Source organism: Aspergillus brasiliensis, assembly GCF_001889945.1.
Source record: "Aspergillus brasiliensis CBS 101740 unplaced genomic scaffold ASPBRscaffold_7, whole genome shotgun sequence".
Lineage (NCBI taxonomy): Eukaryota > Fungi > Ascomycota > Eurotiomycetes > Eurotiales > Aspergillaceae > Aspergillus > Aspergillus brasiliensis.
Window position 1 is genome coordinate 458,520 of NW_027137448.1, and position 18,541 is coordinate 477,060.

Below are 18,541 nucleotides of genomic sequence, written 5' to 3' on the forward strand. Positions count from 1 at the left end.
AAAAAAAAAAAAAAAAAAAAGAGAAGCGCTTGAGATTCACCAAAACGAAGGACGAAATTTTTTTTTCGCACTTTTCCCCCCTCCTTTTCTTGTCTCTCAACAATCGAGCAGTTGACCCTCTCTCCCCTTTCGACCATTTACATATCCGGTGGAGACACCGACTAAATGCACGATGAAGTGTTCGGCGGATCCAAGCGGTTGCCTTTCTGTCCAGACTCCAGCTAGCACGGGGAGCGAAACCTTTCCTGGTTATTGTTGACAGCGGTCCGCCGAACATCCCCAGTCTGAACCAGACTTTCACCAACGCTTAGACTACGCTACAGTTATGCTTATTCGGGGCCTGGGGGCGGTTCCGAATTCTAAGAAGATCTGACCCAGGGTATGTTCCCTGGAGGCTAGAACCTCCTGGGTTCGCTCGTCGCCGGTTCTTCAGGAGCTCCAGGGGGTTAGCCGAGGCCCGCCCAGTCCCTGTTTATGATTGATGAATCGATACTGGAAATGAAAATAGAACTTCAACCGCGGTTCGACCGGGGTTCAGAGCACAGAATAGTCCTTCCTCCATTGCATCGTCCGAATCGGAAGGTGTACCAAAGAAAAAAAAGATTTAATCCTTCGCTAATCGCGAGTAACAATTATCGACGCCTCAGCTGGTCCGACTAAGGAGAGCCTGAGCAGGGATCCGAACCTATCGAAGACCCCGAAAAGTCCCGGGAAGCCTTTATCGAAGCGATCAGAAAGCATCAGTAGGAATAGCCGGGTGATTTGTAAAACAAGAAGACTAGATGATAGCACGAAGTACGGCGGCGAAGGAGGGGATGGTCCGGAGAGAAAATTTCCTGACTAACTGACAGATCATCTACAGAATCGAGAGGTCAGACGAGCTAAGACGCCTCTCATCCACTAAAATGATTCGATGACGGACTCATCATTATTATCGATTGATTGATTTATCGTTGCTCCGGGATCAGATAGGGTGACTTCATTTTCCCCTCTCTTTCGGCCGGAGCATTCGAGTCCATATCCCTTTGCTTCCTCCTGGAAGGGATGGAAATGGGCCCAGAGCACACCCATCGCCATTCACCGCCAACCCAGCCCAGATCGAACGTCATCACGCGTTGCAGAAACAAACACTCCACACAATGACTATTGTCATGTATGGGGCATCCGAAATTCCAAATTCTCCATCAGACATGCAGTCGAGATCGCAGGATGTAAAACAGCACCTCCACCGCACCACACGGGGGGGGAAGGGGGGCTAGTACCTAACAGTCACTTATCACCACCATGGATGCAGCTCAGACGTACTGTACATGCCAGCCACATCGCCACATCAGCACAGGATTAAGTACGATGTTGCAGGTCCGGAGCTGCTCGGCACATGAGCCACACCTCGGTCCATCCTGGCTGGGGGAAACCGATAAAAGTCCTATCCCGTCCACTGCTTCGTGGTCCCACTCAGCAACGCGATGACCTGTAAACTCCTACCAAACAGATCGGGGAAGAGGAACGTACGGGCTCGACTCTACGCAGTATGCAGGATTTTCCCCTAATCCAATTCGTACTAATGAAACCATCCAACGCGCCCCTAACAGTACTGTGATTGCCGTGTATGGAGTGGATTTCTCACTGTCTCTGGCCTGGTAAGCAGATCAGTGAATTCACTATTCCCAAACGGGATGCCCTCCTCGGAAAAGGATTCCAAAATCCGACCTCAAAGCCACATTCCTCGCTCGTGAGTATATCGCCATATCGCCACCGCCCGAGAGGGGCATTTGTAGATGGTTTCAGTGTCACTCTGTTTCAAGACTTTGGCCACCAGGACGGGAAGAAGAAAATTTCTTTCTTGTTATTTCTCTAGCGTAAGAGTATACTATACTGAGGACTTCTATTGCCAGGGTAGATACTCCGTAGTACGGAGTAGGAAAATAATGACAGGCAAGGGCCAGAAGCCCTCCTAAGCCAAAAAAGAAAGGAAAAACAACAAACCGCATGCAGCCAAAGTACTCCCCTCACCAGAAGGGAAGCATACATCAGAACAATAAAAACAATAAAAGACGACAAGAAAATAATCAAAAATAATAATATAATAAAAAGAAATACAGAAGGAAAGTTTCAGGAAATACATCCAAAAGCCAAATGCGAAGTAAACTTTCACTTTTTGACTGTTTCTTTGCCCTGCTGGATGAATTCCGGGAATCTGCTCTCACGCAACCTTACCCACTTTTGCACTTCACTTCACTCAACTACTACGAAGTACTGCCCTTCTTTTCTCCTCATCAAGTCCAAACCTGCAAGTTGTCTGCAAGAACCACCTGGCCAAACTCTAAGTTGCCTTTGCCTTGCAACTTTTGTTTTTTTTCTCATGCCTCCTTTTATTATATCATCCTATTTATTTATTTTATTTATTATATATTATTTTTTTTTTGGTTTGCCTTGAGGCCTTGAGTATCTCTCGGTCTATCTTCGGAGCAAATAAATGATACTAGAATAAAAGAACAGCATTTTTCTCACTGGAGGAATTAGTCTTGCTTGATTTGGTAGGACGTACTTATCACCTCAACACCACCTCCTCACTATTACTAAGTAGATAGTAGATGGTAGAATATTCTGTTTATATCTGCATCATTGTAACCATCGCATCACTCCAGAAGACCAACCGCTTGCAAAATCCCAATACCACCGTCAGATGTAGTATCTACTTTACTTGCTTACGGTATACGGTAAGGTTGGATAATCCATTCCATCAAACCTTACCGAAAGCGGAATCACGACGACCCACATAGTAACTACTAACTAATCTACTAGTATGCTGTTTCAGCCACATTCCGGGGCAAACAAAAACGCCGCCATATGTTGGTATTCCGGTGGCGGTGTGGCGCTGCAAGCAAGTAGTAATTAGTAACTAAGTAGTAAGAATGTGGCTAGTTACTGTAGTAGCCTAGACTAGTAGGGAGGAAGGAAAGAGAGATTGAGTTTTCTGAAGGATCGGGGGGATCTCGCATTCTTTCTTAGGGCCGTTTGCTTCCTACCTTCCTTACCTCGGAGGAGAAAGTTTAAGTAGCTGTATGTGCCACACTTTTCATATACTTTGTATTAATTCATGTGCTAAATTAGATGTCTGTGTTGTGTGATATGCTTAGTCTTCGAAAATTGCAGGTAAATAGGTACTAGGTAGGTAGCGACAATCATGATTTGGTATGAGATCAGATCCCATCCCAGGCTGGGATAATAAAAAAGCTACGTTACAAAAGTAGGCTAAGTGGGAAAAGTAGAAACGCAGAAAAAGAAGTAACAGGCAAGGACATCCAAGTTTAATGAAATCAAACGCTCACATGAATGGAGCAAGAATGTGTGGAGAATGAGGTCGAAAGGGGGAAATGGAGGTCTCACAGGATCCGAAACAAAATAGCCCTGGGAAACTGGATGTAGTAGTAGGCAATGTACTGAAGTGTGCATCGAAGGAAGAGACGAACCCAAGAACTCCGGATGACCCCGCCACTCCTTGCTTGGTACAATGTGCAGTGAGAACAGATGAATAGACGAGAGTCGCAGAAAGAGACAAAGCCCAGTAGTGTGAAGTCATGAAGTGTATCCCCGTAAGCATAGTCAAAGCCAGACTTGAGAGTCAATAAACAAAAACACCCCACGCCCAACAATAGTAACTCGCAAAGAACGCCCCGGGAAATGCCTCGTGAATAACGAACGAAATCTTTTGGAAATGCATTTGAGACCCTCGACACAATGTCGCAGGATCAGGTCTCCATCACAGCGTCTCCGTCCGCGTCGGTACCGTTGCGCTCGGCTTTGTCTGCAACGCCGTTCTCGTGCGCCGATAGAGCGGTGTCCTCGGCAGGTACCATAAGCTCAAGCTTCTCCACGTAGGACTTGCGGCTAACCGACTTGGTGAGCTTGGCTTTACCCTCTCCACCCTTGCCTTTGGAAGGGGTTACAGGCTCGACATGAGGCTTCTCGGCCGCTTCATTCTCCGGATCTGTAGTTCCATTGGACGTGGGCAGCTCGTCCTCACCGACAGCTAGGCTGGCGCTCAGTTCAGGCTCGGTGGATACATGCGTCTGCGATGTCGTATCTGGTCCATCTGCCGGTGTATTCTCCATATCATCATATGGCTCGTTCTCAATGCCATCTGGCTCTGCGCTCGTAGAATCCACCGCGGGGGAGTCGATCAGCTTCGCGCTACGACCACGCCGAACACTAGCTGGATTTGCAGAAGGGGTTACAGACGTCAACACAGATGCTCGTCGGGGAGTGTTGCGGCCACTGGTTCGAACAGCAACTGGAGTTCCGCCCATCTTGGACGTCTTGCTGCCAAACGGTCGGCCTGGACGCTTTTTATGGGACGGTGCTTGCACGGGAGGATAAATCTCAAATCGCCAAGCAGGGACATCTCCAGCGGGGTTGAACTCGGCCGGTGTACTCGAGGTCGCGGATGCCGTATTTGGATGGCGGAAGCCGTTCACATTAGAGAGGTTATCGGTAGAAGGAGGACCAGCTGGCTCAGTCGGAAGCTGTTCGTAGTCGGCATCGCCAGTGCCATTCGTGATCGGAGGGCCAGCGTCGTCCTCTGTTGGAGACTGCTGTTCTTCCTCGTTTCCAGACTCCTTCACATCCTCGCTTTCCTCATCCTCCAAGCCCTCGCGGGGTGCCACGGCGTGTAACGGGGCGCGATCAAACTGGGATTGATTACTCCGACCCATGATGTAGGGTGTCCAAACGAGCGCGTCGGGGTTCAGCTGGACATATCCTTTGCTTTCCCAGCTGGCGATGCACTCTTCGAAATATTTGTAGTCAAGGCGCAAGGCGTAAGTCTTGGTTACCGGGTCTCTGACAAGCGCCCGCAAGGCTTCCAGGCCGGACACGATGTCGTCTGCGGTCATACCGGTCCGCTCAGATAGCTCGGTGATACTAAGTGGCGTCCTTTGACTCCGCAACTGGTAGGATAGAATAAGGCGCCAGTAGTTCCTATAAGATACCAGACCCATGTCGGATAGGGGCTTCTCCGGAGATCCCGTCTTGCCTTCAATGCGCGTGAGCAAGTATGAGAAATCAATGAGCAGGTTCCCATAGCCTTTCCGTTGGTGAATAGGGAGGGTAAGAATGCAAGAGACATTATTCGCCGAACTAGGCCGCTTCTCTTTGCTGAAGTAGCCAACAAAATGGCAGCCCAGATCGTCGAACTCCGTCATGACATAGAACAGGAACGGTTCGACATCATAGTAGAGCGTTTTCGAGCCCAAGAACAACTTGGCGAGCAGGCACAGATTTTGGCAGTAAACCGGGTTCTTCCGTCCGTCAACTTCGAAAATCGATATGGACCCTTCACGATATATCTCATCCCCTGGAGGATGTTTCGCCGGGCATTTGAGCTTGTGGCGCCATGCGACATAGTCTGAGTTCATGTATTTCAAGCAGAATTCGCAAATGTAGAGAATGCGATTGCGACTGTACTCCTCAGGATATGGTGCGGCGTACCAAGTCTCGATTTCGTAGCCGCCGAAGTTGATGTATTTAATTCTAGATGGGGGACCGGACACCTTCTGCGATGCATGCTGTACAGTTTCTCCCGTGCTCTCAGCTTCTAGAGCTCGTCGTTGCCACTCTTCCTCCGCTTTCTGACGGGCCTTTTCGAACCTTTCGCGGTCGAGGTGTGTTGGTAGTGTCTTGGAAGTATCCGCATCCGCTTCGGACAGGATGCCCCCGTACGGTTTGCCCTTCAGTTCATCGGTCTCACGGTCGCTAAACGAATAGAATGGAGTGTAATAAGAGGCGGGTGTGATCGGTGCAAAATGAGCCTGAGGCTCGTGGGCGACTGGTGGTGGCTTTGGGGTCCTTCTGCTTCTCATCTGTGACCTGCTGCGAGAATTTAGAATTTTAGACAGCTTAGACTCGTTGAGGCGGAACGCCATTACAAGACGTTCATATTGCTTCAACACCACACGGCAATGCTCTTGCTCGTTCCTGCGTGTACGTCGCGAACGAGTCCGTACTGGGGACATGCCATCAGCTGTCTCAGCCATCTGTTCACGGGAGTCCGCACGATCGAAGCGCAACGGTGTCTGTCGTTGTCGTTTGCGAAGCACAGGCGCATGTTCTTCGATCTCAGCAGAGAGGGACATGGTCTTTCTCTTTCGCAGCGACCGAGTGCTATTCAACAGTTCTTCGTTGACAGTGACTGTGTTGAAAATTGAATGGAAATCGGAGCCATCTTCACCCGTGTGAGCCGGCAGGAGCTCCTTGCGCATGTTTTTCTGTCTGTTTTTCCGTTGCGGCGCCGCGCCCTCTTCCGCACTAGGCTTCAACTTCTCACGAACGCACGTCGGACACCTCCAAGGGTTGGCATCTAGACGAGTCAGCGCAAGAACACCCTCGGACATTCTGGAGACGATTGGTTTCAAAAAGCAACGTACCTTCTGCATCGCCTAGTGCATTCTGCTCGCGGGCACACTGCCGATGAGCTGCCGGGTTGCCGAGTCAGTAATGATCGCCCAATATCCGGGGAAATTATAGTTTGGATGGGGCCGCAACCCAACGTACAATGATCGCCGCAGACTGCGCATGTCAAATATTCCTCAAACTCCTCACTCGGATCATTATCTTCATCCTGGCCACAAAATCTGCTCAACCAGTCAGTCTAGATTCCATGGGAATATTGTCGAAACAAGGCATGGGCCAGGTCCCCACTCACATGCAGTTTCCGCGGACCGTTGTCTCCGCCTCCGCATCCTCATGGTCATTGCTTTCGCCTTCCCACTCCTCATCCGACTCCTGGCTGCTTGACGAAGAACGGTGCGCCTCCTGATCGCTGTCACTCTGGTTTTCGAACGCCGGATCTGCCTCCGCATCAGCGGCCTCCGAAGCTGCGTCCTCATCGTCGGCAGACTGACCATTTTGAGGCACCTTGACTGCGCCAACCGGCTCGGTATCGTTCGAATCTCCGACCAGACTCATCTCGTTATCTGGCTCTCCTTCTGCATCCTGATCCTCCCCCAGGTCGCCAGTCGCAGCGTCCTCCGCAGCCTCTCCGGTGAAAGCGCGGTGCGCGGCATCCTGAAGCTGCTGATCCATCTGATACAGGTCCGTTTCCTCCTCCCCTTCCGCATCCTGGTCACTGTCCACTATATCCGCCGGGGTCCTCGACCCGGGGTCGTTGTTGGCCAGCGGTACACTAGCCGGCATAGTATATGTCACGGTGGTCGCCAGGGCTGTCACAATAGTCGCCAGATAATGATTCGGGGATTTGAGATACAAGGCAAGCCCAAGAGTTGAGGCTATTCAGGCTCCCCGCGAAAGTAGACGATCATTTGGTGCCACGTGAAACGGGCATCGGGGAAGCATAGAACGAATTGCCTGGGGCGCCACAGCTCTGAAGACCACGCACTGTAAGACGGAAGTCCGCACAAGATAGAAGGCTCGATTCCCTACAGCAAGCGCATGCTTTCCAAAGCAAGGTCAGTGAGGAGTAGGTAGCAGCAGCGGGAAGCGGACAATGGCAAGCAACACGTGTAGCGACAGGGCGGAAAACGTACCGTTCCCACAAACAGAGCAGACACTCCGGATCAAGCAGAAGTAGACGCGTGTAACAAGCACGGAAACGCCGTCTCAAGTCCACTTGCGCAATCAACGCAATCGACGGCGGCCTCTTTGCCCCTTCTCCTGCCCGTGAGGTTGACGGCCGTGCTGACTCAGCCGTCCCGCCTAAACCGCTTTGGGCCAACCTCCAGACCTCGTCGACGAACGGCGGATTCCCGCGGCCACACCAGCTTCACCTTTCCCCTCGCTGCTATACCAATTGAGCCTTGTGCATTGCTCTTTTCCTGTCTCCTTGACTTCTATCGTCATCATGGGTGTTCCCTTCGAGGCTCTTCTTCCCTTTGGTATCATCATCGGAGTACGTTCAGCGACCATTCCTCCCCCTCCTCAACTGTTTCCGACGTGATGGGTACTGACCAATGCGTGACACAGTCGTTCACTGTCGGCGGTGCTGGCTTGTGGGCGATTCGGAGATGGGACAACGAGGGCAAGATGCCGCGGTGGAACAAGGATAAGTGGGATAGAGTAAGTTGAACTTCGCACTTACCCGATGCGACCGGGATCAGATGTAACTAACTCTTTTACAGCAAAGTATGTGATAATCTCGATTTGACGTCGTGCAACATCCAATTGGAGATTCCTCCGATTCCCCAATCTTGAATCAGAAACAGCGAGCTAACTATCGACACCCCCCCGCCTACCAGTGATGGAGAGAGACCTGAGAATCACGGGCACAAAACGAGGACAATCGAGCAACCCGGAAGCTCCCAAGGGATTCGAGCTCAGCAACCCCTGGAAGGTACGGACCAGCACCGTTGGCAGCAGTGAGCGACACCAGATACTAAGCCGTGGCAGATCGAGAAACGGATCTTCTAGACAGCATGGGTTGTCACACGTCATGTCATTATTTCCGCCTGTTCCTCATTTATTCGGCTGCATTACTTTCGAGAGAAATATCCACGCAATGAAAGATTGTTTGTATCATATCAATAAAAAAAACCAATATCTGGCCGGCTGGGTACACCGCCAGGTAGATTCTATCTTAGCCTTTGTTACCAAGTCTATATCTATTTGATCTCCGATACAAAACCGCGAATAGCCTCAGCTTCATAGTCGCGGAGATGCATGCCAAACCACTTCGCCAGGGCTTTGACGCGGTCCATGTCGCTCTCCAGCGTCTCTACAACCTCCGTCTGTCCGAATTGCCTCTTCTTCACCTCTCGCCCAGCGAGTATATACATCCCCTGCACTTCAGTCTCCGCCTCATCCAAGAACATCCTAGCACAAACCAGAGACTGCGTAAACCAGCTCGTGCGCCGCTGACTGGTTGCGAAATTCATGATCTCGAAATCCTGCGGCAGGAATTCCGTCCCTAGGAACGAGTACATGGGAATCCACCTGCTGTCAGGTGTATACCTGATCTGGTAGATCCAGACCTTTTGCGTCTGGTCCACGTACTCAGGCAGGGGCTCATAAACGAGACGCATCTCAGTCGGAGCCATACAGACCGAAACGGAATCCTGTTTCAGCTGCAGGGGACGAGTAGGCCCATTACCCCCGAATCCGACGTCAACCTGCATATCGCATTAGCTTCGTAGTCATCAAAGATATCAGGACCAGCATAACATACCGCGTACTTTTCCCCATCAATCAGCACAATCAGCACCATATGTGACCTATAGCATATATCATCAGCCAAATTGAACCCAACCAAATCCCCAAACCCATTGGAGATGCTACTAGTGAATGAAATCAACTTACATCCCCGAATACAACTTCTCCAACCCCTCGTCCGCCCGCCCCGTCGCAGCTAAACACACCCTCCCGCCCGTGGCATAAACCGCATACCCCAGAGACCTCAATATCCCAAGCAGCAGGGTATTATTCTCCATGCAGTACCCGTCCAGCCCGCGCGTGACTAGTTTCTCGAACACGCAAGCGGGTCGGATATCAATGGTCCGGTGGTTGGAGTAATGCAGGGCTGAGTTTCCCCAGGGAATGTAGGCTAGATGGCGCCGTTGGATCTCGTATAGCGTGTCCAGGGGATCATTTTTTATGGCCTGTTGCACTTGTTCTAGTCTGCTGGTGGTGGCGGCTTTGGAGGAGCCGTAGTGGATCCGCTCGAGGTAGAGGGTGAGTTGGTCGGGGGTGTAGGAGGAGGTCATTGTGGTTGTTTATACTCTATACAAGGTATGTATGTACTTTGGGATGCAAACGACAATAATTCTCTGAACAATGGGATAGTAAATGAGAAATTAACGTGGCCACGTTAGATTATCTGTCAGGGACTTCAATACGGATATCCGGCAGCATTTTGGCGGATTGGAGGGGAATTTTACCCCAGGAACTAACTAAAGCAGTTAAGTTAATATAGATAATTGGATGAGACTGACTCGACTGGATCCGATTCCCCCACATCTTATCCATGTTCGGGAGTGGCATTTGTCAGGCACGATCCGAGGGAAGATAGATGATGGGTTTTATAGAATAAAAAAAAGGACCACTACTATGTGGCATCGGATGAATGGGGAGGAGGAAGAGCGGAGTTTGGCAGACGGGATGCATGCAGAGCCGGTCGAATGGATAGAATTGCAGTCAATTCGTAGTTATCTTGTGCGATATCTCTATGTCTACTTAAGATCTGTCGACACATGATGTCAATGCAGTGCATCCTCGGTTATGCAAGATTCTTTGCAGCTTATCTGATCGGGAGTTCAACTATTCTTTAGTTATTTCATACTCTTATCCATCCCCCTCCACATATACATACTCTAAATACTAGTATCTACCCAGCTCAATACAGCACAATCACCATGTCGACCCTCGAAGAAAAGATCGCCCTCCTATACAATTACTCCGCCTGTGATGTAGCATCCCCTTCACCCATCAACCAGACACTAACCACTAAATAATTGACCACCTAACCCTTCGTTAAATTCAGGTCTCCGACGCGCTCCTCAAACTCCAACCCGTCGCCCCAAACACCCCACCCCGAGCAGGCTACATTGCCGACCTCAGTAAATATACAACAAACCCATTCATCCTTTCCCAACCTACCTACTAACAATATGATACAGCTCCCTATCCACCCTCCCAAAACCCTACTTCTTCATCATCTACACCCCGAAAACTAATCGCCCCAGCCAGCACCCTCCAATTCATTCCCAAATCCACCCCCACCCCAAACACCCCCAACAGCATCCCCCCCTCAACGCACTGGTCCGACCTCATCACCCCGTCCACCATCCTAGTCATCTCCCAACCACCCAATCAGCACTGCGCCGTAGTGGGCGGCATCATGGCCCTGAGGATGAAAGTCCGGGGCGTGCTGGGTGTGGTGGTTGATGGAAGAGTGCGCGATCGCGCTGAGCTTAAGGCCTCTGGGTTGGGGATCTGGGCGAAGGGAGGGTCGACGGTGGGGAGTGGAGCTGAGGCGAAGGCGGGCGAGATGGGTGGGGAGGTGTGTGTTTCGGGGGTTATTGTACGAGAGGTATGTCTCTTCCCTTTTTTAATCCTGTCTGTTGTTGTTAGTGTTGGAGGGCATTAGATTGGGTGGGCTAATATGTGTGGTGTGTATGTGAGCAGGGAGACATCATCTTCTGTGATTACGAGGAAGGAGGAGTAGTGGCTATACCCCGGGACTTGCTGGATCGGGTCCTCGAGGTGATGCCGAAGTTGGTGGGGATGGATGATAAGGTCAAGGAGGCGGTGGAGGGGGGGATGAGTGTGTTTGAAGCGTTTGGGAAGTTTAGGGGTAAGATTTGATAGTACTGTGTTATATAGTAAGTATGTGAATGGTCGGTAGGTCCAATTTGTGAGGCTAATCTTCTTGCAAGTGTGGTGGTATATAGGGTGGTGTGAAGTGAAGACCAGCTTGGAATATCCGGAAATTAGATACATCGCTAGAGACAAAAAAACAAATCCACAATCAATCTACAAGTTACATCCTTTTGATTTACTCCGCAACCCAAACGGCCGCCATACCCATACCCGTTCCCACGCACATGCTGCTAACGCCAATCTTCTTGTTCGTCCGCTTCAGCTCCGTCAGGAGCGTGCTGATCTGGCGCGAACCTGTGCAACCGAGCGGGTGTCCAAAGGCAATCGCACCACCCTTGGGGTTGATCTTCTCCTGCGGCAGGCCCAACTCGTTGATGCACCACACGCACTGCGAGGCAAACGCTTCGTTGATCTCGTAGATGTCCACGTCGTCCTTGGTGATGCCGGCCTTCTCCAGGGCCACCGGGATGGCCTTCCACGGGCCGATACCCATGAGCAGGGGCTTAACGCCGACGATGCTAGCAGCAACATACTTGCCGATGATCTTCTGTCCCAGGCGCTCGGCCGTGGAGCGCTTCATCAGCAGCACAGCGGCAGCACCGTCGGAGATCTGGGAGGCGTTTCCGGCGTGGATAGATCCGTCCTTGGCGAATGCAGGCCGGATCTTGCCCAGGGACTCGGGGGTGATACCGTCGCGGATGCCGTCGTCGGCCTTGACGGTAATGGTCTTTTCTTCGCCGGACTTGGGGTCCGTCCACTTGACCTGCAGAGGGATGATCTCCTCGTTGAAGAGACCGGCCTGCTGGGCCTTGACGGCCTTCTGGTACGAGGCGGCGGCGAAGGCGTCCTGGGCCGCACGAGTAACGTTGCGATCCTTGGCCATCTGCTCGGACAGGACACCCATGGGAACCTTGCAGTTGGCCGACTCGGGATGGGACTCGAGAAGCTCGGAGAACTCGGTCACGGCACCGGGGCTAGACGATGCTTGTCAGGATGACACGCCATGAGAGAGGGGAGGGAGATAGAAGCTTACCCATATTGAGACGACATACTCTCGACACCAGCACCAATACCAACATCGATCATGCCCGATTTCAGAGCATTGGCAATGTCGACAATCGCCTGGAGGCCGCTAGAGCACTGGCGGTTCAGACTCTTGACGGCAGTACTCTCGGGGAAGCCCGCCACCAGGGCGGCAGCACGGAATTCCGTCGCACCACCACCAGGGGGAAGGACGGAGCCGACAGAGATGTCGTTAACCAGGCTGGGGTCAATGCCGCTGCGGTCGATGACCCCCTTGAAGACACCGGCCAGCAAGTCGGCGGCAGCGGTGTCCTTGAAACCACCTTTTCCACCCTTTGTAAGAGCCGTACGCAGAGCGCAGGTCACGACAATATCATCGGGGTGCTTCTCCGTGATGGCCGAGACGCCCTTCTTGCCACTGGGGCCGAAGTGGGAGGCTACCTGAGATAGACGCTGCTGGGCTAGTAAAGCGTGGCCGTTAGTTTGAAGCGCCTTTCAGACCAACAAAGGCTACTGTAGACTTACCGGAAGACATGATGACGTCAACGGAGACTGTAAGAGAAGAAAAGGAGATGAGCTAGTAGTATCTCCAGTGGAAAAGGTAGAAACGGTTTAAATGAGACTGAAGATACAACGAACCGGACTTCTGGTCTTATAAGAATCCGGGGCAACGTGGAGAAAGCCAGTCACTTGCAATCGAACCGGCTGGCTGCTCAGCTCTGCTTCATTGAACCGAGGCTTATGCGCATCATCGTTGTTCCGCTGGGACGGGTCACGGGATGTCGGTCCACGAGGCAAGCAGTTTCATGTGAAAAGGCATAGCGGTAGAATGGCTGATGCTTGATTAGTAGTTGCATGTGCTGCTTTCTAAGGGGTGATGCGTATCGGTACGTCATGCGATCAGCAGGACCAAAGATGAGAGATAAACATGATGGTCTGGTGGTGTGCAGCGATTAGTGATCAGTTCTTACTACTTAGTGTCACATGCCTACTATACATAGATGACTGCTAACCATGTTTCAAAATATATATCTCCCATGCTACTACTAGCATTGTTAGTAGTACAAACCCATCATCACAACAATACATATATATGCTAAGCTTATGATATATATAGCAATAGAAATCTTACAACAGACAATAATAAATTATACACTGCATACTATTATTCACTACGTAGCAAGCCACTACCATTCAATTAATCAGAGTGTCACCAACCAATCACCACCGAGCGGAAACCAACCTACGCCATCGGGCTACTACTACTAGTCTCTCCGCGGGCGGAATCCCACCCGATAACTTTTCCTCCGCAATTCAGATCACTCCATTGACCCTCTATATCGTCAACCTCCAATCCAACAGGCACACACACACACACACACACAGATACACACCAATGACCTCGATCCTCTTCCCGCGGCGCCTACCGGTGCTCGCACTCTCGAAACCTCTATTCCCAACCCCAACACTACAATCAGCTACGCGTATCCTCCCATCATACCTGAACCACAACTACAACCAAACCCAAATACAACAGGTACGCCCTCACCAACACCAAACACACACCCCAGTCAACCATCCCCTAACATAACTAATCAACAAACCAAATTTCAAAAACAGACCCGCCTCCTATCCCATACCCCGCGTACCCTCTCCTCACCCTTCCGCCTCACCACCAACAACAACCCAAATTCATACACCCCCGAAGATGGCGAAGGCGAATACTACAGCCCCTACAAACCAAAACGTCAATGGCCACCAGACATGTCGAAGCTCTCCCCGAAGCACCAGTTCCGCCTAGAACGGAAATACCGCCGTCGCGCGGCGCTGAAATACGCCCGGCCGAAGTGGGTTAAAGCGACGAAGATTACCCAGTGGGTGGTTATAGGGTGTATGTATTATCTTTCTATCTGTCTATTCCCTTTTCATATCTTGCTGTTGGCTTTTGTTCTGGGAGTTTTGGTTGGCGACGGTGGTGTGACATTGCTTGCTGGATTGGAAGAAGGGCTAACCAACAATGATAATGGCTTCTAGTTGTTCTGATATATGCGTTGCTCTTTATGGAGTGGGATGAGCGGGGAAGTCCGTTCGATGAGGTGAGTACTATCTCTCATTAGAAATCGGCCAAGGGTGGTGAGCTGATCTTGATTAGATTCGACGCACGTTCTTTGCCGGTGTCAAAGGAGCTTTTTCGACGCCGCCGCCTCCTCGTCCCGTGAAGAGGTCGGAGGATGAGTCGGGTGCGCAATAAACAAGTCGATCCAGGTGCCGGAGGATTTTACAGCTGAACATCACTTAGACTAGACCAGACCACTCCATTCGAACTACACTGTATAGTATCCTATCCTGTACAACTATCATATGATTTGAATATAATGACAGCGAAGCTTAAGCCGCTCATGGTGACAACAGTAGAACTAAGCATAATCCACATCGGTCATGTCATGCCTGCTATAACGCATCTGTCCAAGAAAAAGAATGATCGGCCTGACATGCAATCAAAGAACGTCAATATCGTCAGGTCTGTGGCCCTATGCCGTCATGAGTCGTTTCGCCGTGGCCGTCAAGTGACGGTGAGATGCACCCAAAACACCGCAGTAATGCCAACGCCGTCCAATCCGAATTCTCCAAATTCACAATGATGAAAAACAAATAGACAAGGTAACAACAACAATTCAAAAAAAGTAAAAGCTGCCATTATGCCGTGTCAACGTCGCCAAGTAGTAGAGACATGATGACCGGTCCGCGCAGCGATAGACTCACATCTAGAGCCAATTGCCAAGGCCATTGCTGCCTTGGGCCCCGCCACGACTAGCAGGAACATCCAGCGCAAGTTCCAGCTTGGGAGGCTGTTCGTCCAAGACACCCTTTCTGGGGCTTCCAGCTGCTGCCTTAATCGGGGACTTGCTCGGCGACCCAGGCTCCGGCCGGGGAGGACCTTCGCGGACCGATGTGTATGGCCATCCGTCCTCGATAGCTGCGGCAACCCATGTCTTCAGGCAGTCGTGCACAGAGGAATAAAACTTTTCCTTGCATGTTCGCAAACTGCCGCCCATGACCTTCTCGAATCCCGAGGCTCGGAACTCATCACGGAGCTGATTGCGTTCTTCGCTCGTTGGCAATGACGCCACAAGGCCATTCATGAGGTCCAGATGCGCAGCCAAGTAGTTGGTCGCATCCCATTCCACGCCACCAACATATGGAGCGGCGGGAACTGGGGGCCTTGGGGCAGGGAAATGACGCTCCCGAAAGCTCGTACACGACTTATCGTCTTTCAAGATCGGGATTACGTTGAGATGGTGCAGGAAGATCCAGAAAACTTCCTTGGTCACATTGGTGACTTCTTTGCACCAGACTCGGTAGGGGCGTGACTGATATATGTTCGCGATGAAACTCAGAGGCTGACTGTTCTCCGGCGGAGACGGGTCGCGCAGGTAGGATAAGATGCGTGCAGCCCGGCTGGCTGCCATCTCGTTGGATGATACAGCAGAGAGCTGAGTAAACAGGAGGTTGATGATGATCCCACGGGTTGTGTACTCGCTTGGGCCTTTCTTCTCCTCGTCAAATAGCATTCGCAGCAATGCAGGGAACAGCTCGCCCTCGATGTTGGTGAGATGCTGCAGAGCGATGGAGGTCGTGCAGAGAGCTTTCAAGCATAGCAAGGTTTCGTGAAGCAAGGTATCTTCATGCTCTTCCCTATAGAAATTATGAGCCCCCAGTTTCCCAATGGTTGATTATGTCTTACTTACCTCCACTCAACCTTCATGATCCTGTACAGCAATTGCACTACCTCGTCCATGCCGCCGTCTGCAATGAACGTATCAACCCAGCTGACTGTTTCATTCCGGAGGAGGATCCGAAGCTTGTGCATTTTCCCAACCTCGACCATTTCTGGCTTCTGGATTTCTCTCAGGTAATGCACAAAGTCCGACGGATCAGCCGCAGTATCACAAGCTGTGGCAGAAAGTGAGGTAGTAGAAGCTGACGGGGTGCCGAGCCTGGAGAACCCCGTGGGCTGCGAATAGTCGGCCGATTTTGGACGCCTATAGAAACTTCCGCTGTCGGGGCGCTGTTTCTTTGGCGAAGAGCTGCCTTTGGAGAACGTAAAGCCCCGACTGCGGGACCGCGAGCGAGATCCTTTGCTGTCTTGGCCGTGGCGGTCTTCCTTTGGCTCCTTCTTGCGCCCCCGACGACCGGTACTATCGGTGGCACTGGCACCAGCGCTGTGCGGCGTAGTATTTTCCGCTCGGTCCTTCATAATGAAGTCCGCTTTTATGTTGGTATCCAAAGACCGCATCTTGTCTCGCATGTTATGCGGAATGTTCCTCGCATCCTGTCTCCTCATTAGTCCACGCTGTTGGTATGAGACGAGAGCATATCAGGGTGTACTAACCAATAGCTTCTCAAACTCGGTTTCAAGCTCCTTGCCCGTCAAGCGTTTCTGTAGTTCAGCCTCCTGCTCTTTCGCATTGAATGCTGAGATTGCCGCTTGAACGCGAGAGAGCCGTTTCGGGCTTGCTTCAGGCCTGGCTTCCACCGGAGGATGGTATTCCGGGCGTGAGAGTGCCCTGGGCCTCCCGGTTTTTTTAGGCGAGGAAGGCTCTGGCTGGCTACCCGAAGCCAGCTGGTTCGCCGTCATACCATCTATAGGATCCATCAATTCTTTCACCTTGCGATTTCCTGCGAGGTAGTCTGATTTTGGACGTGGCTTTTGCTCCCCACGGGCTCTAAGAGAGGGTCCATCGTAGTCATAGAAATTTCGCTGCAGAGCGGGACCATACTCCCTGGGAGTGTAAAGTGAAACCTCCTCCTGTAGAGTTCTACGCTTGTGCTGGGAATTGGTAGCCTCAGGCTGGTCGTAGTACGGCGGCATTGGGTATTGGCTCCACATTGGAGAGGGCATGCTATCGACCGGGTCCGATGGGCTGCGGTTCTCTTTGTCCCGGGCGCTTTTCGAGTTTTCCGCTTTCCTTCCGCGTTGGGATCGTTTCAAGATAGCCGTGAGACTGTTGGCGGACTTTGCTTTCTTCGGCTTCAGATTCGCGGCTTCGTCATCTGGCGCCTCATCCGACTTCTCCTTGCGTTCCATATAGCTCTTGAGAGATTTCAGTGAGACGGCGCTTTTTGTTTTTTTGTGTAGAGTGTGTTTCCCTTGCTTTCCAGGTGATCTCTGGGTTGAACTAACGTCTGTTGCATCCCGATTTGGGGCTATTTCTGCCAGTGGCTGTTGATCCGCGGTGTTGTAAGGTCCATCGGCTGGGGGCGCATATGGGCTGCCACTAGGCTGGCCTTTATCGACGACCCTGGGGGCAAGGACATCATCTGCAGATGAAGTTCGTTTGTGGGCCTTGGATGACCAGATTGCTCGCAAGACGGATGGTTTGGTAGGACCACGGGAGGAATCGTCAAAGATGCTCGGGGGTTGTATGCTGGGAGCCATGTCTTATCGCCTTTGGCCCGAAACTGATTAGGAAGCCACAGGTTGAGTTAGTAAATGAGGACAGCCATCACAATGAAGGTTATGGAACGGGTAGGCGCAGACGACTTACGGTGAAAGTTGCTCCCGCGTAAAGATAGCTCGAACACCAGTGAAGGATACAAAAGCAGCGAAGAATTCTATGCAAAGCAGGACAACAAGAACATGCAAGAGTAGAATGCCGGCGACATTGATGAACGTCAATTAGGAGAAAGAAATGAGGTCAAAAAAAGTAACAAAGGAAGAGAAGAGAAGACACCGGTGCAAAGGAACAGGAGACAAAACAGCAACAGCAGACACCAAAGAGTCAACCTCAGGTGGGTAGACCGGGAATTTGAAGCCCTTCAAAGGTCAAAAGACGGGCAGGAGCCGTAAGCATTCCCCCACTGCATAGCCTAGTCTGCCAACGCCGTTGCCAAACGGCTGGAGATGGGTGCACCGCAGTGAAGCGGAGGGTGTAAACACTGTGCGGGCAGGGAGGTTGCTGGGGGCAACGGCGCCTCCGGTCGCGCCGGGGAGTGCATCACCCCGTCATGATCGTCTATCTATCAATCGGGCAGTTAATTGATCGGGCAATCATATCACTTCCATCATCCTCCGTGTCCAGCCCGTCCAAAGAATATCCGATCGCCCGTCATAGTGAGCTGGGCCCCGTCGCGATGGAAATTGGGGTCGATGTCATAGTGGAGGGATAGCCGGTTTGGAACCGGCTAT

At 51.5% G+C, this 18,541-nt stretch overlaps 8 protein-coding genes across 8 annotated transcripts; 4 read left to right on the plus strand and 4 right to left on the minus strand.

The window, feature by feature from the left end:
• Positions 1 to 172: 172 nt before the first annotated feature.
• On the plus strand, positions 173 to 917 carry ASPBRDRAFT_55628 (uncharacterized protein; the record flags this gene model as incomplete). Its single annotated transcript, XM_067627417.1, has 5 exons — positions 173 to 248; positions 379 to 445; positions 509 to 582; positions 662 to 704; positions 863 to 917. The coding sequence occupies 5 exons, from the start codon at positions 173 to 175 to the stop codon at positions 915 to 917; spliced, it is 315 nt and encodes a 104-aa protein (XP_067478220.1).
• Positions 918 to 3,604: 2,687 nt separating this feature from the next.
• ASPBRDRAFT_598993 (putative histone acetyltransferase) lies at positions 3,605 to 7,378 on the minus strand. Its single transcript, XM_067628135.1, has 4 exons — positions 6,704 to 7,378; positions 6,553 to 6,632; positions 6,426 to 6,473; positions 3,605 to 6,358 (listed from the first exon to the last, which is right to left on the minus strand). Exons 1-4 carry the CDS (start codon positions 7,192 to 7,194, stop codon positions 3,753 to 3,755), a joined length of 3,225 nt encoding a protein of 1,074 aa, XP_067478221.1. The 5' UTR covers positions 7,195 to 7,378; the 3' UTR covers positions 3,605 to 3,752.
• A 480-nt stretch (positions 7,379 to 7,858) lies between these two features.
• Positions 7,859 to 8,424, plus strand: ASPBRDRAFT_55630 (NADH dehydrogenase [ubiquinone] 1 alpha subcomplex subunit 1; the record flags this gene model as incomplete). The annotated part of the gene is made up of 4 exons (XM_067627418.1): positions 7,859 to 7,906; positions 7,981 to 8,077; positions 8,253 to 8,347; positions 8,404 to 8,424. The coding sequence occupies 4 exons, from the start codon at positions 7,859 to 7,861 to the stop codon at positions 8,422 to 8,424; spliced, it is 261 nt and encodes an 86-aa protein (XP_067478222.1).
• Positions 8,425 to 8,615: 191 nt separating this feature from the next.
• ASPBRDRAFT_207628 (arylamine N-acetyltransferase family protein) lies at positions 8,616 to 10,133 on the minus strand (the record flags this gene model as incomplete). The annotated part of the gene is made up of 3 exons (XM_067621805.1): positions 9,310 to 10,133; positions 9,179 to 9,224; positions 8,616 to 9,122 (listed from the first exon to the last, which is right to left on the minus strand). The coding sequence occupies exons 1-3, from the start codon at positions 9,711 to 9,713 to the stop codon at positions 8,616 to 8,618; spliced, it is 957 nt and encodes a 318-aa protein (XP_067478223.1). The 5' UTR covers positions 9,714 to 10,133.
• A 68-nt stretch (positions 10,134 to 10,201) lies between these two features.
• Positions 10,202 to 11,541, plus strand: ASPBRDRAFT_43871 (RraA family protein). The gene is made up of 5 exons (XM_067625074.1): positions 10,202 to 10,415; positions 10,490 to 10,565; positions 10,626 to 11,038; positions 11,134 to 11,330; positions 11,385 to 11,541. The coding sequence occupies exons 1-4, from the start codon at positions 10,362 to 10,364 to the stop codon at positions 11,311 to 11,313; spliced, it is 723 nt and encodes a 240-aa protein (XP_067478224.1). The 5' UTR covers positions 10,202 to 10,361; the 3' UTR covers positions 11,314 to 11,330; positions 11,385 to 11,541.
• Positions 11,432 to 13,249, minus strand: ASPBRDRAFT_153816 (3-ketoacyl-coA thiolase peroxisomal A precursor). The gene is made up of 3 exons (XM_067619372.1): positions 12,877 to 13,249; positions 12,362 to 12,812; positions 11,432 to 12,302 (listed from the first exon to the last, which is right to left on the minus strand). Exons 1-3 carry the CDS (start codon positions 12,884 to 12,886, stop codon positions 11,504 to 11,506), a joined length of 1,260 nt encoding a protein of 419 aa, XP_067478225.1. The 5' UTR covers positions 12,887 to 13,249; the 3' UTR covers positions 11,432 to 11,503.
• A 498-nt stretch (positions 13,250 to 13,747) lies between these two features.
• Positions 13,748 to 14,602, plus strand: ASPBRDRAFT_196520 (uncharacterized protein; the record flags this gene model as incomplete). Its single annotated transcript, XM_067621000.1, has 4 exons — positions 13,748 to 13,888; positions 13,972 to 14,242; positions 14,386 to 14,447; positions 14,504 to 14,602. 4 exons carry the CDS (start codon positions 13,748 to 13,750, stop codon positions 14,600 to 14,602), a joined length of 573 nt encoding a protein of 190 aa, XP_067478226.1.
• Positions 14,603 to 15,116: 514 nt separating this feature from the next.
• On the minus strand, positions 15,117 to 17,791 carry ASPBRDRAFT_127556 (uncharacterized protein; the record flags this gene model as incomplete). The annotated part of the gene is made up of 3 exons (XM_067617985.1): positions 15,117 to 16,047; positions 16,101 to 16,684; positions 16,745 to 17,791. The coding sequence occupies 3 exons, from the start codon at positions 17,789 to 17,791 to the stop codon at positions 15,117 to 15,119; spliced, it is 2,562 nt and encodes an 853-aa protein (XP_067478227.1).
• Between the last annotated feature and the right edge of the window lie 750 nt (positions 17,792 to 18,541).

Coding starts and splice junctions, on each gene's coding strand:
- ASPBRDRAFT_43871 (XM_067625074.1), top strand. CDS start 10,362: ATGTCGACCCTCGAAGAAAAGATCGCCCTCCTATACAATTACTCCGCC. Junction 10,566..10,625: donor AGGCTACATTGCCGACCTCA/GTAAATATACAA, acceptor AATATGATACAG/CTCCCTATCCACCCTCCCAA. Junction 11,039..11,133: donor CGGGGGTTATTGTACGAGAG/GTATGTCTCTTC, acceptor GTATGTGAGCAG/GGAGACATCATCTTCTGTGA.
- ASPBRDRAFT_153816 (XM_067619372.1), bottom strand. Junction 12,303..12,361: donor AGTATGTCGTCTCAATATGG/GTAAGCTTCTAT, acceptor AGCATCGTCTAG/CCCCGGTGCCGTGACCGAGT.
- ASPBRDRAFT_598993 (XM_067628135.1), bottom strand. CDS start 7,194: ATGCCGGCTAGTGTACCGCTGGCCAACAACGACCCCGGGTCGAGGACC. Junction 6,633..6,703: donor ACGGTCCGCGGAAACTGCAT/GTGAGTGGGGAC, acceptor CTGGTTGAGCAG/ATTTTGTGGCCAGGATGAAG. Junction 6,474..6,552: donor CGCAGTCTGCGGCGATCATT/GTACGTTGGGTT, acceptor GCAACCCGGCAG/CTCATCGGCAGTGTGCCCGC.